This window comes from Corella eumyota, chromosome 1 (genome assembly GCF_963082875.1).
Source record: "Corella eumyota chromosome 1, kaCorEumy4.1, whole genome shotgun sequence".
NCBI classification, from domain to species: Eukaryota; Metazoa; Chordata; class Ascidiacea; order Phlebobranchia; family Corellidae; genus Corella; species Corella eumyota.
Genome location: NC_137490.1, coordinates 17,272,988 through 17,290,115, shown reverse-complemented (window position 1 = coordinate 17,290,115; position 17,128 = coordinate 17,272,988). Strand labels below are relative to the sequence as shown.

The 17,128-nt window shown below is 30.1% G+C and overlaps 3 protein-coding genes across 3 annotated transcripts; all 3 read left to right on the top strand.

Annotated features, from left to right (window-relative positions):
* Nucleotides 1-1,237: 1,237 nt before the first annotated feature.
* On the top strand, nt 1,238-9,235 carry LOC145753943 (uncharacterized). Its single transcript, XM_082570493.1, has 3 exons — nt 1,238-1,563; nt 4,337-4,452; nt 8,171-9,235. The coding sequence occupies exons 1-3, from the start codon at nt 1,445-1,447 to the stop codon at nt 8,401-8,403; spliced, it is 468 nt and encodes a 155-aa protein (XP_082426619.1). The 5' UTR covers nt 1,238-1,444; the 3' UTR covers nt 8,404-9,235.
* A 1,380-nt stretch (nt 9,236-10,615) lies between these two features.
* On the top strand, nt 10,616-11,383 carry LOC145741255 (uncharacterized). Its single transcript, XM_082558814.1, has 2 exons — nt 10,616-10,627; nt 10,731-11,383. Exons 1-2 carry the CDS (start codon nt 10,616-10,618, stop codon nt 11,370-11,372), a joined length of 654 nt encoding a protein of 217 aa, XP_082414940.1. The 3' UTR covers nt 11,373-11,383.
* Nucleotides 11,384-11,928: 545 nt separating this feature from the next.
* On the top strand, nt 11,929-13,425 carry LOC145760287 (uncharacterized). The gene has a single exon (XM_082574160.1). The coding sequence runs from the start codon at nt 11,929-11,931 to the stop codon at nt 13,123-13,125; it is 1,197 nt and encodes a 398-aa protein (XP_082430286.1). The 3' UTR covers nt 13,126-13,425.
* Nucleotides 13,426-17,128: the final 3,703 nt, after the last annotated feature.

The window sequence follows — 17,128 nt, the reverse complement described above, 5'->3', positions numbered from 1 at the left end:
ATTATATGAGTAAATCATTTTGCGCTTGGCCCCGTTAACTCAATTAAAATTGTTATTTTCACTACAGATGCTTGAACCCTTACTTAGGTAATGATATATCTTTTTAAACAGTGACGTATGAATTGTCTCATACGACACTTCTAAGTCCAACACCAGTTTTTATCAGCAAATGGCGAAACATAATCCATGTGAACAAGTGACTTAAAATGTTAAGTGGGAAGCGACAAGTCGATGTGTTGACTGCTCTGTGTTAAATGACAAGTGGAAATCATTAACATTTTGGGAGTGATGCTAGGCGTCTAGTTAACACAATGGGACTGTTTCACTAACTAGAACAAAACATTGTTTGTTTGTTTGTCAAATTGGCAAGATTATCGTTTTTATTATTTAAAATAATGTCAGCAACGTTTACAAACATACTATTTTAATAGGAACACGTGTTTTTATACACACAATAGTTTAGTAAGGAACAGGTGCTTATCAAAATGCAATACCCATATTTTCAGGAAAAAAAGATTACATGACCTTCAGTATACTCGAAGTCTTGATTGACGTAAGCTTCACCACAAGAAAAGGAGTGGTGTGCGCAAGTTTGCGGCTTGCATCCAGATAAATACGCGGCAACCGGGCTACGCCGTCAGTATGTAATTACACAGACTTGAACTTATTTGCGACGAATCGATTCATTTCCCAAGCTTTTAATAGACTTGCAGAGACTGTGGTTTGCCGTTTGTAAGTAGCTGTACTTCACGATAGCACAGCAAGTCCAGTTGTAATTTTGAGAAAGTAAATAGGCATTGACGAGAGCTTAATTCACACCGAGATTAGGATAAGATAACGACCCCGTATAACGCGTAAGTCGTGTGTTCTTGTAAAAAGTTTAGTTATTAATAAGAGCGACGTTGTTTGTTTTACGTGATTGTGTCTATATTCGAGTTTTGATGTGTAAATCCGTTGCCAAAAGCGTTTGTAAGCCTTGAAGCAGCCTGTTATTAAAAATGAGTTATTAATTTTTTCAGTCAAGTGTAAGTTACAACGCGTAAAACTTGTGGTTGGTATATATATATATATTTGCTCACGATGTGAGTATTATATCACACCACTAAAGACGCGGCATAAGGAATAGGCGCACTTCAAATAAATTCCAGACATCGTTAGCACAAGGAAAAAGGCACCGACCCTTTTCGTCGAGACGGTCACGTGACCGAATTTAAATGTTAAGAGCATAGAAATTCTGCTCTTATACGAAAGTTTGTAGCGGGCAAAGTGGCGTGAACGAAACCTTATTCACAATCACTCTACTACGGACCGAAAGCGTAGTGAATAGTTTGACGCATTGTATCCTGTGTTTGCAGAAAGATATTAGGTTTCTAATTGTGAAGTTAAGTAGCTGGGATCACGTACCGAAGTGAAATATCAAACGGTCAGGACATATATTGTAATCATGGTGTCGTTATGTGGAAGGAATTATAAACTGGCAGCATTTTTGCTTTTCGCTTTCGTTTTTTGTTTATATCTGGATTTATCAGCAGCAAGAAGTCGCTTACAAGGAAGACGCTTTAGGTAAGTTTTTCGTGCGTTTAGTTTTAAATCCTATTTATAAAAACAGTAACTGTTATTGTGATATTTAAAACCTTATTGTAGAGTTTATTATAGAATTATATGTGCATTTTGTCACGTAATAATTAATTCACTGGTAACGGAAGACAAACTTTGCTGTTGCGTGTTTGTTTATCGCGTTTATTTAAACAAATCTAATTTATTTTGGCCTTGACATAGGTAATTAGACAACATACCGGTTTTCCTATTAATAAACGTATATTTCCCGATGCGATTTATAACACTATTATTATTATTATAATTATACTGAATTAAATTTTAGAAAAGGTTTTTTTAATATCGAAATTTGTAGTTGTCTTATATTAATTTATATTTTAAATCACATGTTGCCAATTTATAAGCCTATACGTCCTTGAAAGTTTATATTCTTGTTAGGTTATTTAAACTACATTCCCCCTTAGAGAATACCACATGACTGAACTAATCCTCACTTGGAAACCACTTATAGTAGATTTCCAGAACAAGCAAAGTATAGAAACTCTAAAACTTCATTTCAAAAAAGTTTTTCATTTTTATATTTATATGCTTAGAATAACCAAAAGTGTGATTTTTTAAATGGTATTTTACGTTGTTTCTAGTACATTTTACAATGCTTTATTGATTTAAAAACATTGTTACATAAAGAGTGGTTGACAGTGTGTTCAAATCATAAATCAGCGACATGTTATAGAAATCGTCAAAAAGTGATAAAAATCGTAAAATAAAATGAAATGACAATGCCGTTTTGAACTGTGTGTATATTTAGCATATTTGAATAAGCACACCCTCAATTTTTAACAACTGTATAAGGCCTGTACACATTTATTTCTGTTAAAAAATAGCCAAAATAACACGTTGTAGCTTCAATTCCAGCTATATGCTTTTACGTCTCATTAAACATTAGAAACTTTTTTTTGGTTGTTTCTAAAATTTGGATTCTATTTCAACAAACTTTTAAAGAGAATTATTTTAAAATAGATTTTTTTATCACGAAATTTACAAAATTCTTATATATAAAAACGTAATTTGGCCCTTTTTTAAATTTTTGTACAAATCCTACAGAATACTTTGTGTGAAACAAGCTTAAAATATAACGTTGTACAAATGTCTCTTTGATTTCTTGTTAAAGTTGTTACGCATTTTGTGGTTTGATTCAAGTTTAGCATCTAAATTAAATGATTCCATTTTTTTAATTTCTATTAAAATAATTTAAACCGTTGGGAGAAAGTGTTAAAAGTGTGCTCAATCTAAATCTGTAACCTCATTCAACTGAGAGTTATTGAAAAATGATTCCTTCCGCCGATAGATCATCATTACAATGTATATTGCAAATATTAATAAATGAATCACTATTTGCAATGGTAATGTAACTTAACCGTTTTTTTCGAAAATTTGCGCGTTACTTATACCTAAAAACTTGAAACCGTAATAGAGTCGTCTGTCTTTTTAAGATGCTTCAAACTTTTGAAATTTGGCAGCAATTTCTACTTTTTGACCGCAACACCCTGTAATGATTAAATAATTGCCGGCGGCTAAGTATAGGCTGTTAACGACCACCCAATAAGTTAAAAGATATGCTAAAGCCGAGTTATTGCCAACGTGGGCACATTTATTGATGTTTCCAATGCCATTATGGTATGTTTTATAAGTATCTGTATGCGGATAATAAGTTAAACTATTGACCTTTATGTATTTTAATCAGTTTGACCCTTTGGCTTCATTTCCGTGCTAACGCAAAGGATTTGGTTTAGTTCTAAAAAATTGCTATTTTTATGATCTCATTACATATTTGAGTGACGGGTATTGATTGGAATTGTAATACGAGGTGGAACTGCTGTTGTTTTAGCACGTATTTTGACAAATTTAATTTTCTAGGTAATTCGCGGGTTTTTAATTTTAAAACCCATTAAACTTGGAATGTAAATAAGTTAAGCAGAAAAACTCTTTGAAGTCGAATAAGTGTTACAAAGCGGATATGTAACGAATTTTTTGTAACAACATTTACAGGACAGTTAAAATAGATTAAAAGTAGTAAAGCTTCTCAAATATTTTGTAATAAAATCGTCTTTTTTATATTTTAATTCATAAGATAGTAGTAAAGGGTTGCATAAATTCTATTTTTACACTTTAATTACAAATCAAACAGTTAAATGCACAAAGCACATATTGTCAAAGCTAATATCTTGTTGTTCAATAGTTAATTATTAAATCGTTTGTCAATAGTATTGTAAACATATTTAAACATAAACTACAGCGTATGATAAGATATATAAACGTTAAACTCAACCATAAGTTCAAGGATTTAAAATTAACTGATGTTTAAGGATGTTTAAAACATTCAATTATGGCTTTAACCTTTCCCTTTATTGACTTAGCGAAACCGACCTGAAGTAACCTCGTGTCAGTTTTCACCCCACTAGGGTAACAAAAGTAAAATGTGACGTAATGACTCTGTAATAAAATACTTAGAAATTATAAAATAAAAGTTGTTTTTTGAAGATCGTATATCGTTTGTAAGGAAACCGTATTAAAGTTACACAAATAAAATTTGCAATTTACATAAAATTGTAAATAGCAGACTGTTGATATCAACACTACTATTTAACAACTATTAAAATGTAAGACCACCTTTCTTCTTATAGGCAGTAACATTTATTTTTATACTTTATTTTTAGTTGTTTAAAATAAAACAAAAATTTATTTATTTCCGAAATTGATGTTATGCTTGACTTTTTAGATGTATTCCAAAGTTGTGTCGAACTTGTAAGAGGTATATACATTCAAGATGGAGGAGAAGCCTGGAAGATACAGAAGTTGAATTAGAGGACGCACAAGACGCCCTAATTGACCAAAGTAAGTGAATTTTAAATTTACAAAAATTGTTTTCCTATATATTTTTAAATTTTAACCTGTGAATTTCACCCAACCATTTTTGAATACAAACACCAGAAAAAGTTTTAATTTTATTTTAATTTTGATGTTTGATTTTGGTTTATTATTTTGACAAAAAGTTGACCTTTAGAAAGTAAGTTATTTAAAAAGTTATTTTGTGAAATTTAATTAAAAAATTACAATGCCAAGTTATATATGTATTTGCGCTGTGTAATTTTAAAAGGTTACGTGTGTGTGTATATTGGATTTATACGAGCTTGTGGTTTTGTTCTTGGTAAATATTTGCGTAATATACAGAACTGTCGGATTTGAAATCATGTTTTTTCTTATCCTGATATCTACAAATTAATGTGTATTTATTATTGAAGATTTAATGCTTTGATACTGTCAACAAATTGCAATCAAAATAAAGTTTAATAGGGTTGGGTTGCTTTAAATCTCTGATTAAACTCAATTGTGTATTCTCCCTGCATTTTTCCATTCGTTTTAACACGAGTCATTCTTCAATGTCACTTAAAAGGTTTTACCCAACTGAAATATTTTGACGTTTAATGTTAAAATCCTCGATGTGGGTAACTCGGTTTTGGTCCATCAACAACAGTGCGCTGTTCATTTAAACTCAGCTTGTAGTTGTTTATGTGGTATTACGTGCAAATTTCGATCTTTTTGCGCGATAATAGCTTAGCTTTAATTAGAATTAATGTGCTGAAAGTTCATGTTGTGACTTTGGGTTTTATGGGCATGGTTTTTGCTCAAGGGAGTCCTATTTAAAATACACATCAGGCTTATCTGTTGCTACATAGTTTGATTAAAAGCTTTCTGGGCGACTCAAAAAATAGCATATAAGTCAGGACTTTGGGATACATCTAACAACTTTATTACATAACAGTAATTAGTTTTTAAGTTGAGTAAAAGTTGTCAAAAGCGTTCCAAGGGGAATACATGAACCCATAGGAATTTGTTTAAAGCAATAATTGTTCGATTACCCTTTTGATATACAATAACGAGAAGTAATAACTTTGTTGCGCTTATGTGTAGCCTGGTAAATATAATACCCAATTATTTCCATGCATGATTACCAGAGTTGCGTCGGGTATTGCGCAAATCGTTTGAACATTGTAATTTGGAACCCTTTTAATAATGATGATTTACCTTAATCTTTAACCTCACTTGCACAACAACCTCTTCAAAATGTAATTTGATGATAAAAAATAGATTTGAAAAAAAATGTAAAAATAAAAATATAGAACTGATGAATAGGAAATTCTTAAAACATGTTTTGCCTTTGAAAGTTGAATGTCATTAGTTCGAAAAGTCACCAAAAGGGTTACAAATATTTATAAATTGTGTAAGTGATTCAACGAGCACGGTGCCACGCGTAGAATTGATAAATCACTGTTTTCACCTCAAATATTTACGCGAAATAAAATTAATTCGTTAAAACCGGGCGTCTGTTACAACCTTGAGATTTTTATTTATAATCATGTTTAGGAATCAAATGTCTAATGCTGTTATGTGCCCATGCACGTTTTAAAGATTAATCGCTCAAGTTATTTGTTGCCTGGCCTTGGGCTCTTAAGATATCAGGAATATAAATCTACGAATTTAGGAATTTTGGTTTTAAAATATCTTGTAAAACTTTGAGAACTTGTTTTTTTTTGTAAACTAAAATACTACAATTCAAAGTAAAGTGGTTCATTCAAGTTAAAAAGGATTACTTTTTGTGTTTGTGTATACACGTATTTTGTCTACGCACCATTAATTTGTATAATTTTCGTAATACTAGATTATAAAACAGTAGGTTGTTTGTTTGTAATAATCTTTTTTTAAAAAATTCTAACAAAAAACTTTTATTTTGTAACAAATTTTTGATATGATTTATGAAATGACTCCGGTGAATATTTCAAGTTGTTTTAACGGGAGAAATGATAAATAATCACTTGAAATAAATTAAAAACCTGTAATTTGAGAATATATTTTATCGTGAGAAATATTAATTTTCTTCGAATCCACGTCGTAATATATATTTATAATATTTCGTAATATTTCAAAGGTCCCATTAAAAAAGGTTTAACGAAACGGCATCAATAAAAAACTCACAGATATTTATTCCAAAAAAATTCAAAAAAAGAATTTCTTCTGAGAATATTCTTTCTCATGGAGTGCATTCTAACAGTTTTAAGCAGAAAACCTAACCACAAAAAAACTTTTTGGCAAAGCAATAATAGAAGGCACTTGACCCTGCTTAACTTATCAATTACAATCTTAACCCTTGTGACTTAAACTCAATGCGTAATGGGTTGGGTTGGTACGACCAATAATTAAAAGAATGACAAAAAAGTTTTTTCCAATAAATGTTATTAGTTTTTCGCAATAAACATGTTTTACGTTGTGTTGAATGTTACGTTACGTACATGGTATTAAAGGTTTAGCTGGGACGCCTTTTAAAGCCGTAGTATATCTCATAATAAACACGTTGTTGGCATTTTATACATGAAAATGTTGACTATATTTTGGTATATTTCCTCGAATAATTTAATGTTTAGTATTTGAAATATTTTGACTATATTTTAACAAATTAAATAAGTTGCTTTGAATTTGTCTTGTTATTTATTTTAGCAAACTAACTTTGTTGCAATTTTTAATTTGTTTTATTATTATTTAACAAACGTGATATGTTGGGATAGATAAGGTTGCTGTATCAACGCAATGTGCTTAATTTTAGATATATTCTATATAGACCTAATCTTATTTTTTCCGGATTGAATCAAAATAGCAATAGCTTGCTTATACTACGTACAAGCAAAACCAGAAAAGCAGAAACCGACATAAACACCTATATTTTATTCAGCCATTCAAATATAATATACGTCAATCTTAAGTTCCCGGTATTTCAAGCTTTGTAGCGTTGCTTTGTTGAGAAAACAAGACGTCAAACTTTTTTTTGGTAAAGAAATGCTTAGGACTACACCGTTAAATACTTAAGGTATTTTAGCATACCCCTTCCGGTCATATAATACACAAGGAATTTAATCGATCTCTTAAGAGTATATGCTTGTTAAAAACCGTAAGTTACTCCTACGCTAATAATAGGTTTGGAACCGACATATTTTATGACTAATCACACATTCATTATTCGGGATTAAATTATTGCGAAACTGGGAATTTTTAAATTTGTACGAAGTAAGATCAAGTTTCTGGTTGGCTGGGTAAAAATATTTGTTTAACTTCTATTTTTATCCAGATTTGTAACCAAAAAAAACTTGCTTGATGTTTTTACTAGTTAGATTTTTGTACCAATATTTTAATTTTTTTTTTCTAGTGTACAACAACACAAAGGACTTTTTGTTGGCGTGTTTTATTGGGGTAACTTGTTTAGTAATTAATACATGCAAGTATGTTCAGTCATGCGTTGTTTTGCCTGACAATAACTCGATAGTTAGCAAACGTAGCGTCATGATCAAAAGAGAAATATGATCTAATATTTCAAAATTTGTGAGCCTTTAAAAAATAGGCTACTCGTTTTTTTTCATTAATTTAAAATCCAATTTCCTCAAAAAATACAAATTTAACAACACATTTATTTTATATGTAAAAGTTCTTCAAAGGGTTTAATTTACCTATAACTACATTAAAAAGTCTTGAAAAAATTTTCAAATTTTACATTTGTGTTTTATAGACATTTTTGGTATTCCTCCTTCCCTAAGAATGTCTAAGATCGACCAAAATCTTAAACTGGGATCGGATATCGACGTGGAATTGCGGAATTACGAGGAGTTATCCACATACAGAAAAAAAGAACCCAGAATTCAGAAGCGATCCACGATGTCTCATTTGCGACGATGCAGAAAACTTCTTCATACTCCATGCTGTATTCTGTACGGCAGCATGGTTACATTTATTGGCCACTGACACTGTGCGTTTGTGACGTCATTACCACCAAGACTAACGTTGTCAAGGCAACGGCTTGAACTGTTTCCTGGTTGTTACGGTCTAGGCTGTCTGTCGTTTTTTTTTCTTTCAAGTATTTATTTCGTTATTGACTCTCAAGGGTTAAAAACTAAGTATCCTACAATTTATGTTAGTGTTGACATAGTGTAGACACTAATTACATACAGACAACAACTTTTAGTAGCTAGCCCTAAAAGAGACTCTCTTTTTAATACCCTTCAGTTTACTAAAATTTGTTTTATGTTTTTTAAACTAACCTTTTTAATGTTTTTAATTTGACTTTAAACATGAAAATTATACAAATTATATCTGATAGGCAAACATAAACAATTTAATTACTGGGCTCCATGCAAGGTTAATCTGTCAATGTCCAACTCACAAGTATGTTCACCTATTTTTCTGTACTGCATAGCTATTTAAAATACCGGATCGGGTTTCAAAGATTAGTTTCATCTTTCCGCGTCATTAGACATAAAAGAGTTTGTTATTAACCCAAAATCAACACAACAACATTAATCGTATTTCGCTTCTTTTTTTGTCAGCATATTTTTTGCTTGTTGTCGCGCTTTTTTATGTTAAAAAAATGTACATAATGTGTTATTAAATTTGAATTAATCCTACAAAGAATTAAAATTGATTTGCTGTTCAAATTTTTTCGTAATAAAGACCTAAAATCAAACATGTTATAAAATATGCGGTTACTATATGGTTGTTGAAACCACCAATTTTAGCAATCTTGTTTTGCCAATATTTTTTTTATAAATTTACCGTCAAAATAAACGCTAAAATGCAACACTTTTTGTAATAGTTTTAACCAATTTTCTAATGTACTTAGTTAAATTTTGTTTGGCATAACCCATAAATGATCTAGTAAGTTATGTGTTTTCTTACATTTTAAGTTATCAGTAATATTGGTTTTAAAAAAAAATAGCTTAGTTATTTCAAGAAAACTTTGTAAGGAAAAGCATTAAGGACGGCTTACGATTTTTTTATAAGTGTTTGTCTAGGGTTGTATAAGTGCTTATGTCATGACATCATTCTGTTTACCGATTGACCTAAGTTTTTCCTAGAACTTCGTCGCCAAGTTTGTATTGTGGCCCTAAAAGGCAATGCTGAATAAACAAATATGTTTTTGTCTTGCTGTCGTTTTAAACAAATTTTTAAACTTTATATTGTTATGCATTTTATTCTATTTTGCAATGAATGACTGATTCTGTAACAAGAACCGAAACCAGATTACAGTAAAAAAAGTGAAGTAAAATTTACTTATAAATATTTGTAAGTTCAACAACATTCGTCATTTTGTTTCCGTATTTACAGTTCAAACTCATTTTTGGTAACAAAATCGGCCGCAATAATTTAATTTTGGAAAGATATTCACGCGATGGGGTTGGATTGCAAATCAAATATTTGCGCATGTTTAAAATATTTGTGAAGTTTTGATTTTTGCTGATTTATTAGTTATAAGCCAACTTTAAATTCAAAGATAAAATAATGAAAAATCTTTCAACACAACATCTTGTTTTTCGAAAAAAATTTTTTGGTTATCACTTAAAATTAAATAAAAATTAATTAACAAACTTTACTTAAATTAATAAATTTAATAAAACTTATGAGATATAACTGTATACACGTCCACCAACCTTGTATTTATTTTAAAAAATTGACGTTGTATTACACTGGTTTGAAAGTGTGGAAAATTTAAGTTGGTTCCTTTAATATTGTTACGTGTTGTGAGTAATATTTGTGTTTTTAAACAGGTCACTGAAATTTTTGTTCACGTGTTTTTAAATGTGCTTAGGCGTGACATCGTATTTAGATGAGTATAACACCTGTATTACACACTATTATTTTTATTATTTATCCGTGTTTTTACAGTGGGAATGTTGAAAAATCTAATTAGGAGTATAGAAATTAATATAGATATGGTTATTGTATTTTTAAAACTTAAAATTAATAATCATCTAATTTTTAATCTTTTTAGTTAAAATTAACAACAGTTAAACAAGTTTACAACTATATTTTTAACCAAATAATTTTTTGTCAAAAAAGCTCTTGATCAGCAGTTGGCGGATGTTTTTATTATTTTCTGTTTTTGAAGTAATTAAATATGGTTACGCATGTTTTTCTTACATATTTTCTTGTGGGTTGTAAATGTTTTAAACAAAGTAGGATGTGTAAGAACGTAATTGTTTTTTCAATACACTGACAGCTTTTATGTTGTTATTCTGTTATTGTGTTGCAATCAGCGTGTATACTTAATATAATTTCGTTCAAACAATTTACAGTATTTAAACATGAAGATTCAGTTTTTGGTTCAAGTAATATTAGTGGTCATTCAAATAGTAGCATCTACATCTTGTTCAAGTAATTGGGCAGTATTTAAAACTGTTGAAGAGGGTCCATTCATGGGACCACCGTGTAGTGTACCCTTTAAAGTAATACGTAAAACATATCAATGTTTAGCTACTAATATGTTTAAAACAAACCGGACTTTGGTTAAACCAGTATACACAGGTGGTTCTTGTCAAGATCTAACTAGTGACTTTGGAATCTGCGTTAAAGATTGCGACCAACTAAATAAACAAATAACTGTACCATGTACTGCCGGAAGTAATGAATTTCAATGTATGCTTAATTACACAAACAAAAATTGCGACAAGTTTCGTTGGGGTACATGGTTAGCATCAACAAATTATAGTCTTAGTACTGGAAATCAAACAAGGAGTCGGCAATGTTTAGATTGTGATGAAGCAGTGGTTCAATCCGATTACTGCGTTGGTAATTTAACTAATGAAAACTATTATAACTGGAATGAATGGGGCCAATATGGTTCTTGTAATAATGGAAAGAAAGCACGAACAAGAGATTGTTTGGATGTCAATAAAATCTTAGTTGTTAATGCAGGATTTTGTGGTATCGGTTCCTAAGAAAGCAATTATTGTGGTAACACAACAACTTTTTCTACTTATCCTACTGTTGTAAAAATATCTACTAATACTACTCAAAATAATAATGGAACTCGAAGTTTTACAGAAAATTCAACCCAATTCAACCCAACAACTTTTTTAAATAAACAATCCTGCTTTAAATTAAAACTTTACATTTCAATAATAGTATTATTACTTGTTATTTTGGGTTTGGGAATAACTTTATTTTTAGTTAAAAGAAGACGTAAAATCACCTTGCTACAACCAAACTTCCTACCCCCGGAAGGAATTACCTGTCAAGACACTAGGCAGCCAATGTACAATGTTGCTGAAGATGTTTTACCTTAAATTCAATACGTTTAAAATTTGTTTTGATAAGGAATGTGTAGGACTTATAATATCCGTCTACCTACTTGACTCTATAAGCGCACTAGGAGTTGACAATTGCAATAGATTTAGTTATATATTGGGAATTGCTTTTTAAATTAGTGAAAAAAAATATAAATCTTAGTTTGTAGTATAACGACTAGAAATTTTCTAAAAAAATATAAAAACAATGAAGATTTATTTTTTTGTTCAAATATTGTTTGTGTTTATTAAATTAGTAACGTCAACAAATTCGACTTGCTTAAATAACTGGGCAGTTTTCAAAAAAATTATAGAAGGGCCATTTATGGGACCGCCTTGCACTGTACCTTTTAAAGTTAAACGTATAACTTATATATGTGTTGCTACTAATGTGTTTAAAACACAGAGAACTCTAATTAAACCAATATATAACTCTGGATCTTGCCGACACCCAACCGCCAACTTTGGGACCTGTTTAGATAGTTGCAACCAAGTAACTGTACAAGTAAATGTGCCATGCACCGTTTATGATAGCCCTACACTGCAGTGTCAGTTTAATTATACCGAGAAAAATTGCGACAAGTTTTACTGGGGTTCATGGGCAACAACAACTAGAAAATTTTGTTCGAGTTTTAAAAGTCAATTAAAGAGTCGGCAGTGTTTAGATTGTGATGGAGCGGTAGTGCTTTCAGATTACTGTATAGGAAGTTCAATTAATCAAAACTGTTTTAACTGGGGTAGCTGGAGTCACTATGGTATTTGTAGTAACGGAACGCAAAGTAGATCAAGAAATTGTTTTGACACTAACGACAACCTTACTTCCAACACTGGGTTGTGTGGCTTTAATTCTCAACAATTTAGTGACTGTGTGACAACCACATTAATAACCTTTTCTCCAAGTAATACTATGGTTACTAATACAGTCAGCACAACGCAAACTCAAACTCAAATTTCCGAAAAAATTCTTGCTAAACATGCCAACTTAAACAACAATTGTCGATTTTACGAACACATATACATTCCAATATTAGTTTTTGTAATTGTCTTTTTGGTTTTAATCATAATTTATCTTTTATTAAAACAAAGACGTGAAATAACTTTGTTGAAACAAGTACATTTGCCCTCAAAGGTAAAGAAGCCTGAACCTAGCCTTGAGATATATAGCAATGCTGAAGATGTATTACCAGTAAGACCTGATCGTAGTAATAAAATTGATGAGATTGAATATGATAAAGTAACCTATCAAGAGATCCTTGCTGAAAAGTCTTTTTTTAAAAAAGACACATACGCAATGGTGGAAAAGGAAAAGAAAGAAGGAATTGCAAACAGTCCTATTCAAACAACAACCAATAATTTAAATACAAATGATTTGTACACTGTTGTTGTAAAGAAAAATAGGGAATAAACACATCATGAAAACGGAAATCCAATTTAATATAATAAACATGCGTTGGATTTTTTATTAAACGTAATTTACGTAGGCAGTTTTTACACACATTACACAAGAAAATAGATTATTTTAAGAAGTAGATAAAATACTCTGTTTTGATTAGTCCTGTGATTTATGACGTGTAAATTTGTATGGTGTTAATATAAGGTTGTGTTCGGTATATTTTGCTTTATATTTGTATTAGTAGATTTTATCTTTTTATTAAATTTAAACTATACATCGTTTATTCTACATATGTATTTTTTACGCATTATACTTCCCATTTCGATTACCAAAGTATATATGGGATAAAATAAAATTTTGTTGAACAGTTTATAAACTTTAATAATTTTAAAAGCAATTTAATTTATTTTTTTAAAGATAACAAAGTTTATGTTAGTTGGTATTTGACTAAATATACTTAAGTACTTTTATGTTGGGTGTGTATTTTATTAGGCATATGAAAAATAATAACAATCTACCCACACATTAACAAATGGTTATTAAATATTATAAATAAAACTGTCATTCAAAATTGTTATTATTTTTGGTAGTTCCTATGTTACGATGAGCACAGTATGTAATTGCTTAATTGTTGTAAATGAAAATATATGAACAAAATAATGAAGCCCAATTTTTTTGTTCAAATAATGATTGTGGTCGTTCAAATGGTTGTATCAACATCAACATCGTGTTCAAGTAATTGGGCAGTTTTTAAAACTGTTGAAGAAGGACCATTAATTTCATCTTGTCGGTTAGAGTTAAAAGTTAAACGAACAACATATCGATGTGAAAACACTAATAGGTTTAAAACAGAACGAAATCTAATTGAACCAAATGGTCCAGATAAATTTTGCATTCCAACTAATGATTTTGGAATCTGCGTTAAAGATTGCAACCAACTAAATGTACAAATAACTTTACCATGTACACCCGAAATCCTTTCAATAACTTGCATATTTGATTACACGAACAAAAATTGCGACAAATTTCATTGGGGTGCATGGGCAACGACAACCAATTGTTCAGGTACAATACGTCAAGTAAAAAGTCGACAGTGTTTGGATTGTGATGAAACAAAGGTTTATTCAGGTTACTGCATTGGCAGTTCAACCAATAGTAGTTGTTATAACTGGAGTAAATGGAGTCAATATGGATCTTGTAGTAATGAAAAGCAAGTACGACAACGGGATTGTTTTGAAATAAATAAAAACTTAGTTTCAGACACAGGGTTTTGTGGTATCAACTTCCATGAATATATTAATTGTGGTATTACAACAACATCGCCTGCTAGTGTTAATAGTGTTAATGATATTTCCACTCTTACTACAAATAAAACAAAAGCTTTAACTAAACTTTCAACTAGTCTGCTATATTCAAAACAAATCTACATTCCAATAATAAGTGTCGTCGTTGTGTTGGTTTTAGGAAGTATATTATTTCTCGTAAAACAAAAACTTAAACGTCTGTCAAAAATAAATCCTTCGTCAATGTCACAACACCAACAGTCTGAAATAAACATCAACGTAAACCAACAAGAAAACCTATATGCAAATGTATTTCAAAAGGAGAACGAATATGCAAATTACGACAACCGTACCACATCTGCTAATTTTAATGGCAAATTGTAATTTAATATTTTTAAATTAATTATCTGTCTTATTGTGAGAGTTGGCAGTTATAGACGATTTTGATGATTGTAGCTTTAGTAATATTATAATTGAACTTTTTAATTTGAAATAAAATTTTAATTTAGTGCCTTATCGATTTCAAGCTTTAGAATTAAAAGGGTATTTATAACTTTGTTGTAAAATCAATTAATTTCTTAATTTTTTTATTTTATTATATATGACACTATTTCGTTTTTATGTATTTAACTCGTGAGTTGTGATTTTAAAAAGACACTAAGGAAGTAGTATTTATCTACCCACACATACACAAAAATGTCCTTGTTTTTGTATATTATAACTGGTTAGTAATTGTTATTATGGCTATGTTACTTGTTTTAGAATAAATAAGTTAGTAATTGTTATTGTGGCCATATTACTTGTTTTAGAATAAATATGTAATTTTATCTACTACTTAGTCTAATTTTTTGTAACGAATTAAAATTATGAAGATAAATATTTTTGTTAAAATTATAATGGTGCTGCTTCAGTTGATGATAGAAACATCTTTTTCTTGTTCAAGTAATTGGGCAGTTTTTAAAACTGTTGAAGAAGGACCATTTATTTCATCTTGTGGAATGGAATTTAAAGTTAAACGAACAACCTATCGATGTGAAAACACAAAGATGTTTAAAACTGAACGAAATTTAAATAAATCAAATAATCCAGGTGAATCTTGCCTAGATCCAACCAGAGATTTTGGAATCTGCGTTAAAAATTGCGACCAACTAGATGTACAAATAACTGTACCATGTTTTCCTGGAGGCCTTTCAATAAGTTGCATGTTTGATTACACAAACAAAAATTGCGACAAATTTTATTGGGGCGTGTGGTCAACGTCGACAACTTATTGTCCAAGTTCTGAAAGTCAAATAAGAAGTCGACAGTGTTTAGATTGCGATAAAATAAAGGTGAATTCAAGTTACTGTGTTGGTAGTTCAACCAATCTAAATTGTTACATCTGGGGTAAACGGCGTCAATATGAACCTTGTATCAATGGAAAGCAGATACGTAAAAGACTGTTTTGATATTAATAAAAATTTAATTTTAGAAGCAGAATTATGTGGAGTCGATTTTAAAGAATCAATTTACTGTGATATTAAAACTAATTCTTCCTCCGTAATAACACTTACTAGTACAATTAATCGAAATACAATTAAAAATCATACAGAAAGTTTCACTATCACCACAACTCTTTTAAAATATCAACCCTTATTTAACGTACAAATTTACATTTCAATAACAGTTACTTTAATTGTTATTTTTGGGTTGGCAATAACTTTTCTTTTAGTTAGAAGAAGACGTAAAATTACTTCGCAACAACCAAACCCCCTACCCCCGGAAGGAATTACCAAGCAAGACACCAGTCCAGAAATGTACAGGGTTGCTGAAGATGTTTTGCCTGTCGCAGCTTGTAACCAAATTGGTGACGTCATGTATAATGATGTAACAAATAGAGAGTCTATCGTTGATGAATTCAACAGCATGTCATCATTCGAGAATGACGTATACAGAGACGTTGTTAAGAAAAAGAAAACCTGTAATAGTGACCACCTAACATCAAACGATAATTTAAATGGTGGTGATTTGTACACCGACGTCATTAAGAAAAGCAAAAAAAGTAATATTCCTAAATAAGTTGATTTAAACATATATGATTTAACAGTTATGAAAACAAACTTCGTTTTTTATGATGTCATTTATGTAAACAATGCTTGGAAACTTTAAGCAGAAAATTAGTTTATTTCAAAATGCTCTTATTCATTAAAAGTTTGTTTAAAACTTGTATAATAACAAAAATATGTGGTAGTTTTATGTAAAATATATATCTTTGCTTTGCTGTAAATTTAACATGAAGTTTTTCTTGCATTTTAAATGTTTTAAATTTGTACTGATGGATAATGTGTAGGAATAAATCATTTCCGTCTACCTTGATAGACAAAACAATACGTACAACCATTGCATTGACATTTCTATCATTGAATTGCAAAAATTGATTAGATATTACTTAGTTGTATATACCAAGTTATTATATTGATTAGTAGCAAAACGATTTACAAGTGTTTACTAAAATACTCACATCAAGAAATTATTCTCATTCAACCAAATGGGCAGTTTCACAACTGTCAAGAACGGGCAATTTATTGCACAGCTTTGCTTACAACCTTTAGGGTTAAACTAGTAACTAACCCATGTGTGCTAAACAAAACAGGCATTTGATTAAACTTATTTTTACAGATTTAACAATACGTTTTATTTTTTTTGCATTAGTGCCTATTTTTTCTGACTTCATTTACGTTGGCAATGCTAAA

Bases quoted from the DNA above. Each gene is read 5' to 3' on its own strand.
- LOC145753943 (XM_082570493.1), top strand. From the start codon at position 1,445: ATGGTGTCGTTATGTGGAAGGAATTATAAACTGGCAGCATTTTTGCTT. The intron at 1,564-4,336 runs GTAAGTTTTTCG...TTGACTTTTTAG, and splicing joins TTACAAGGAAGACGCTTTAG to ATGTATTCCAAAGTTGTGTC. The intron at 4,453-8,170 runs GTAAGTGAATTT...TGTGTTTTATAG, and splicing joins AGACGCCCTAATTGACCAAA to ACATTTTTGGTATTCCTCCT.
- LOC145760287 (XM_082574160.1), top strand. From the start codon at position 11,929: ATGAAGATTTATTTTTTTGTTCAAATATTGTTTGTGTTTATTAAATTA.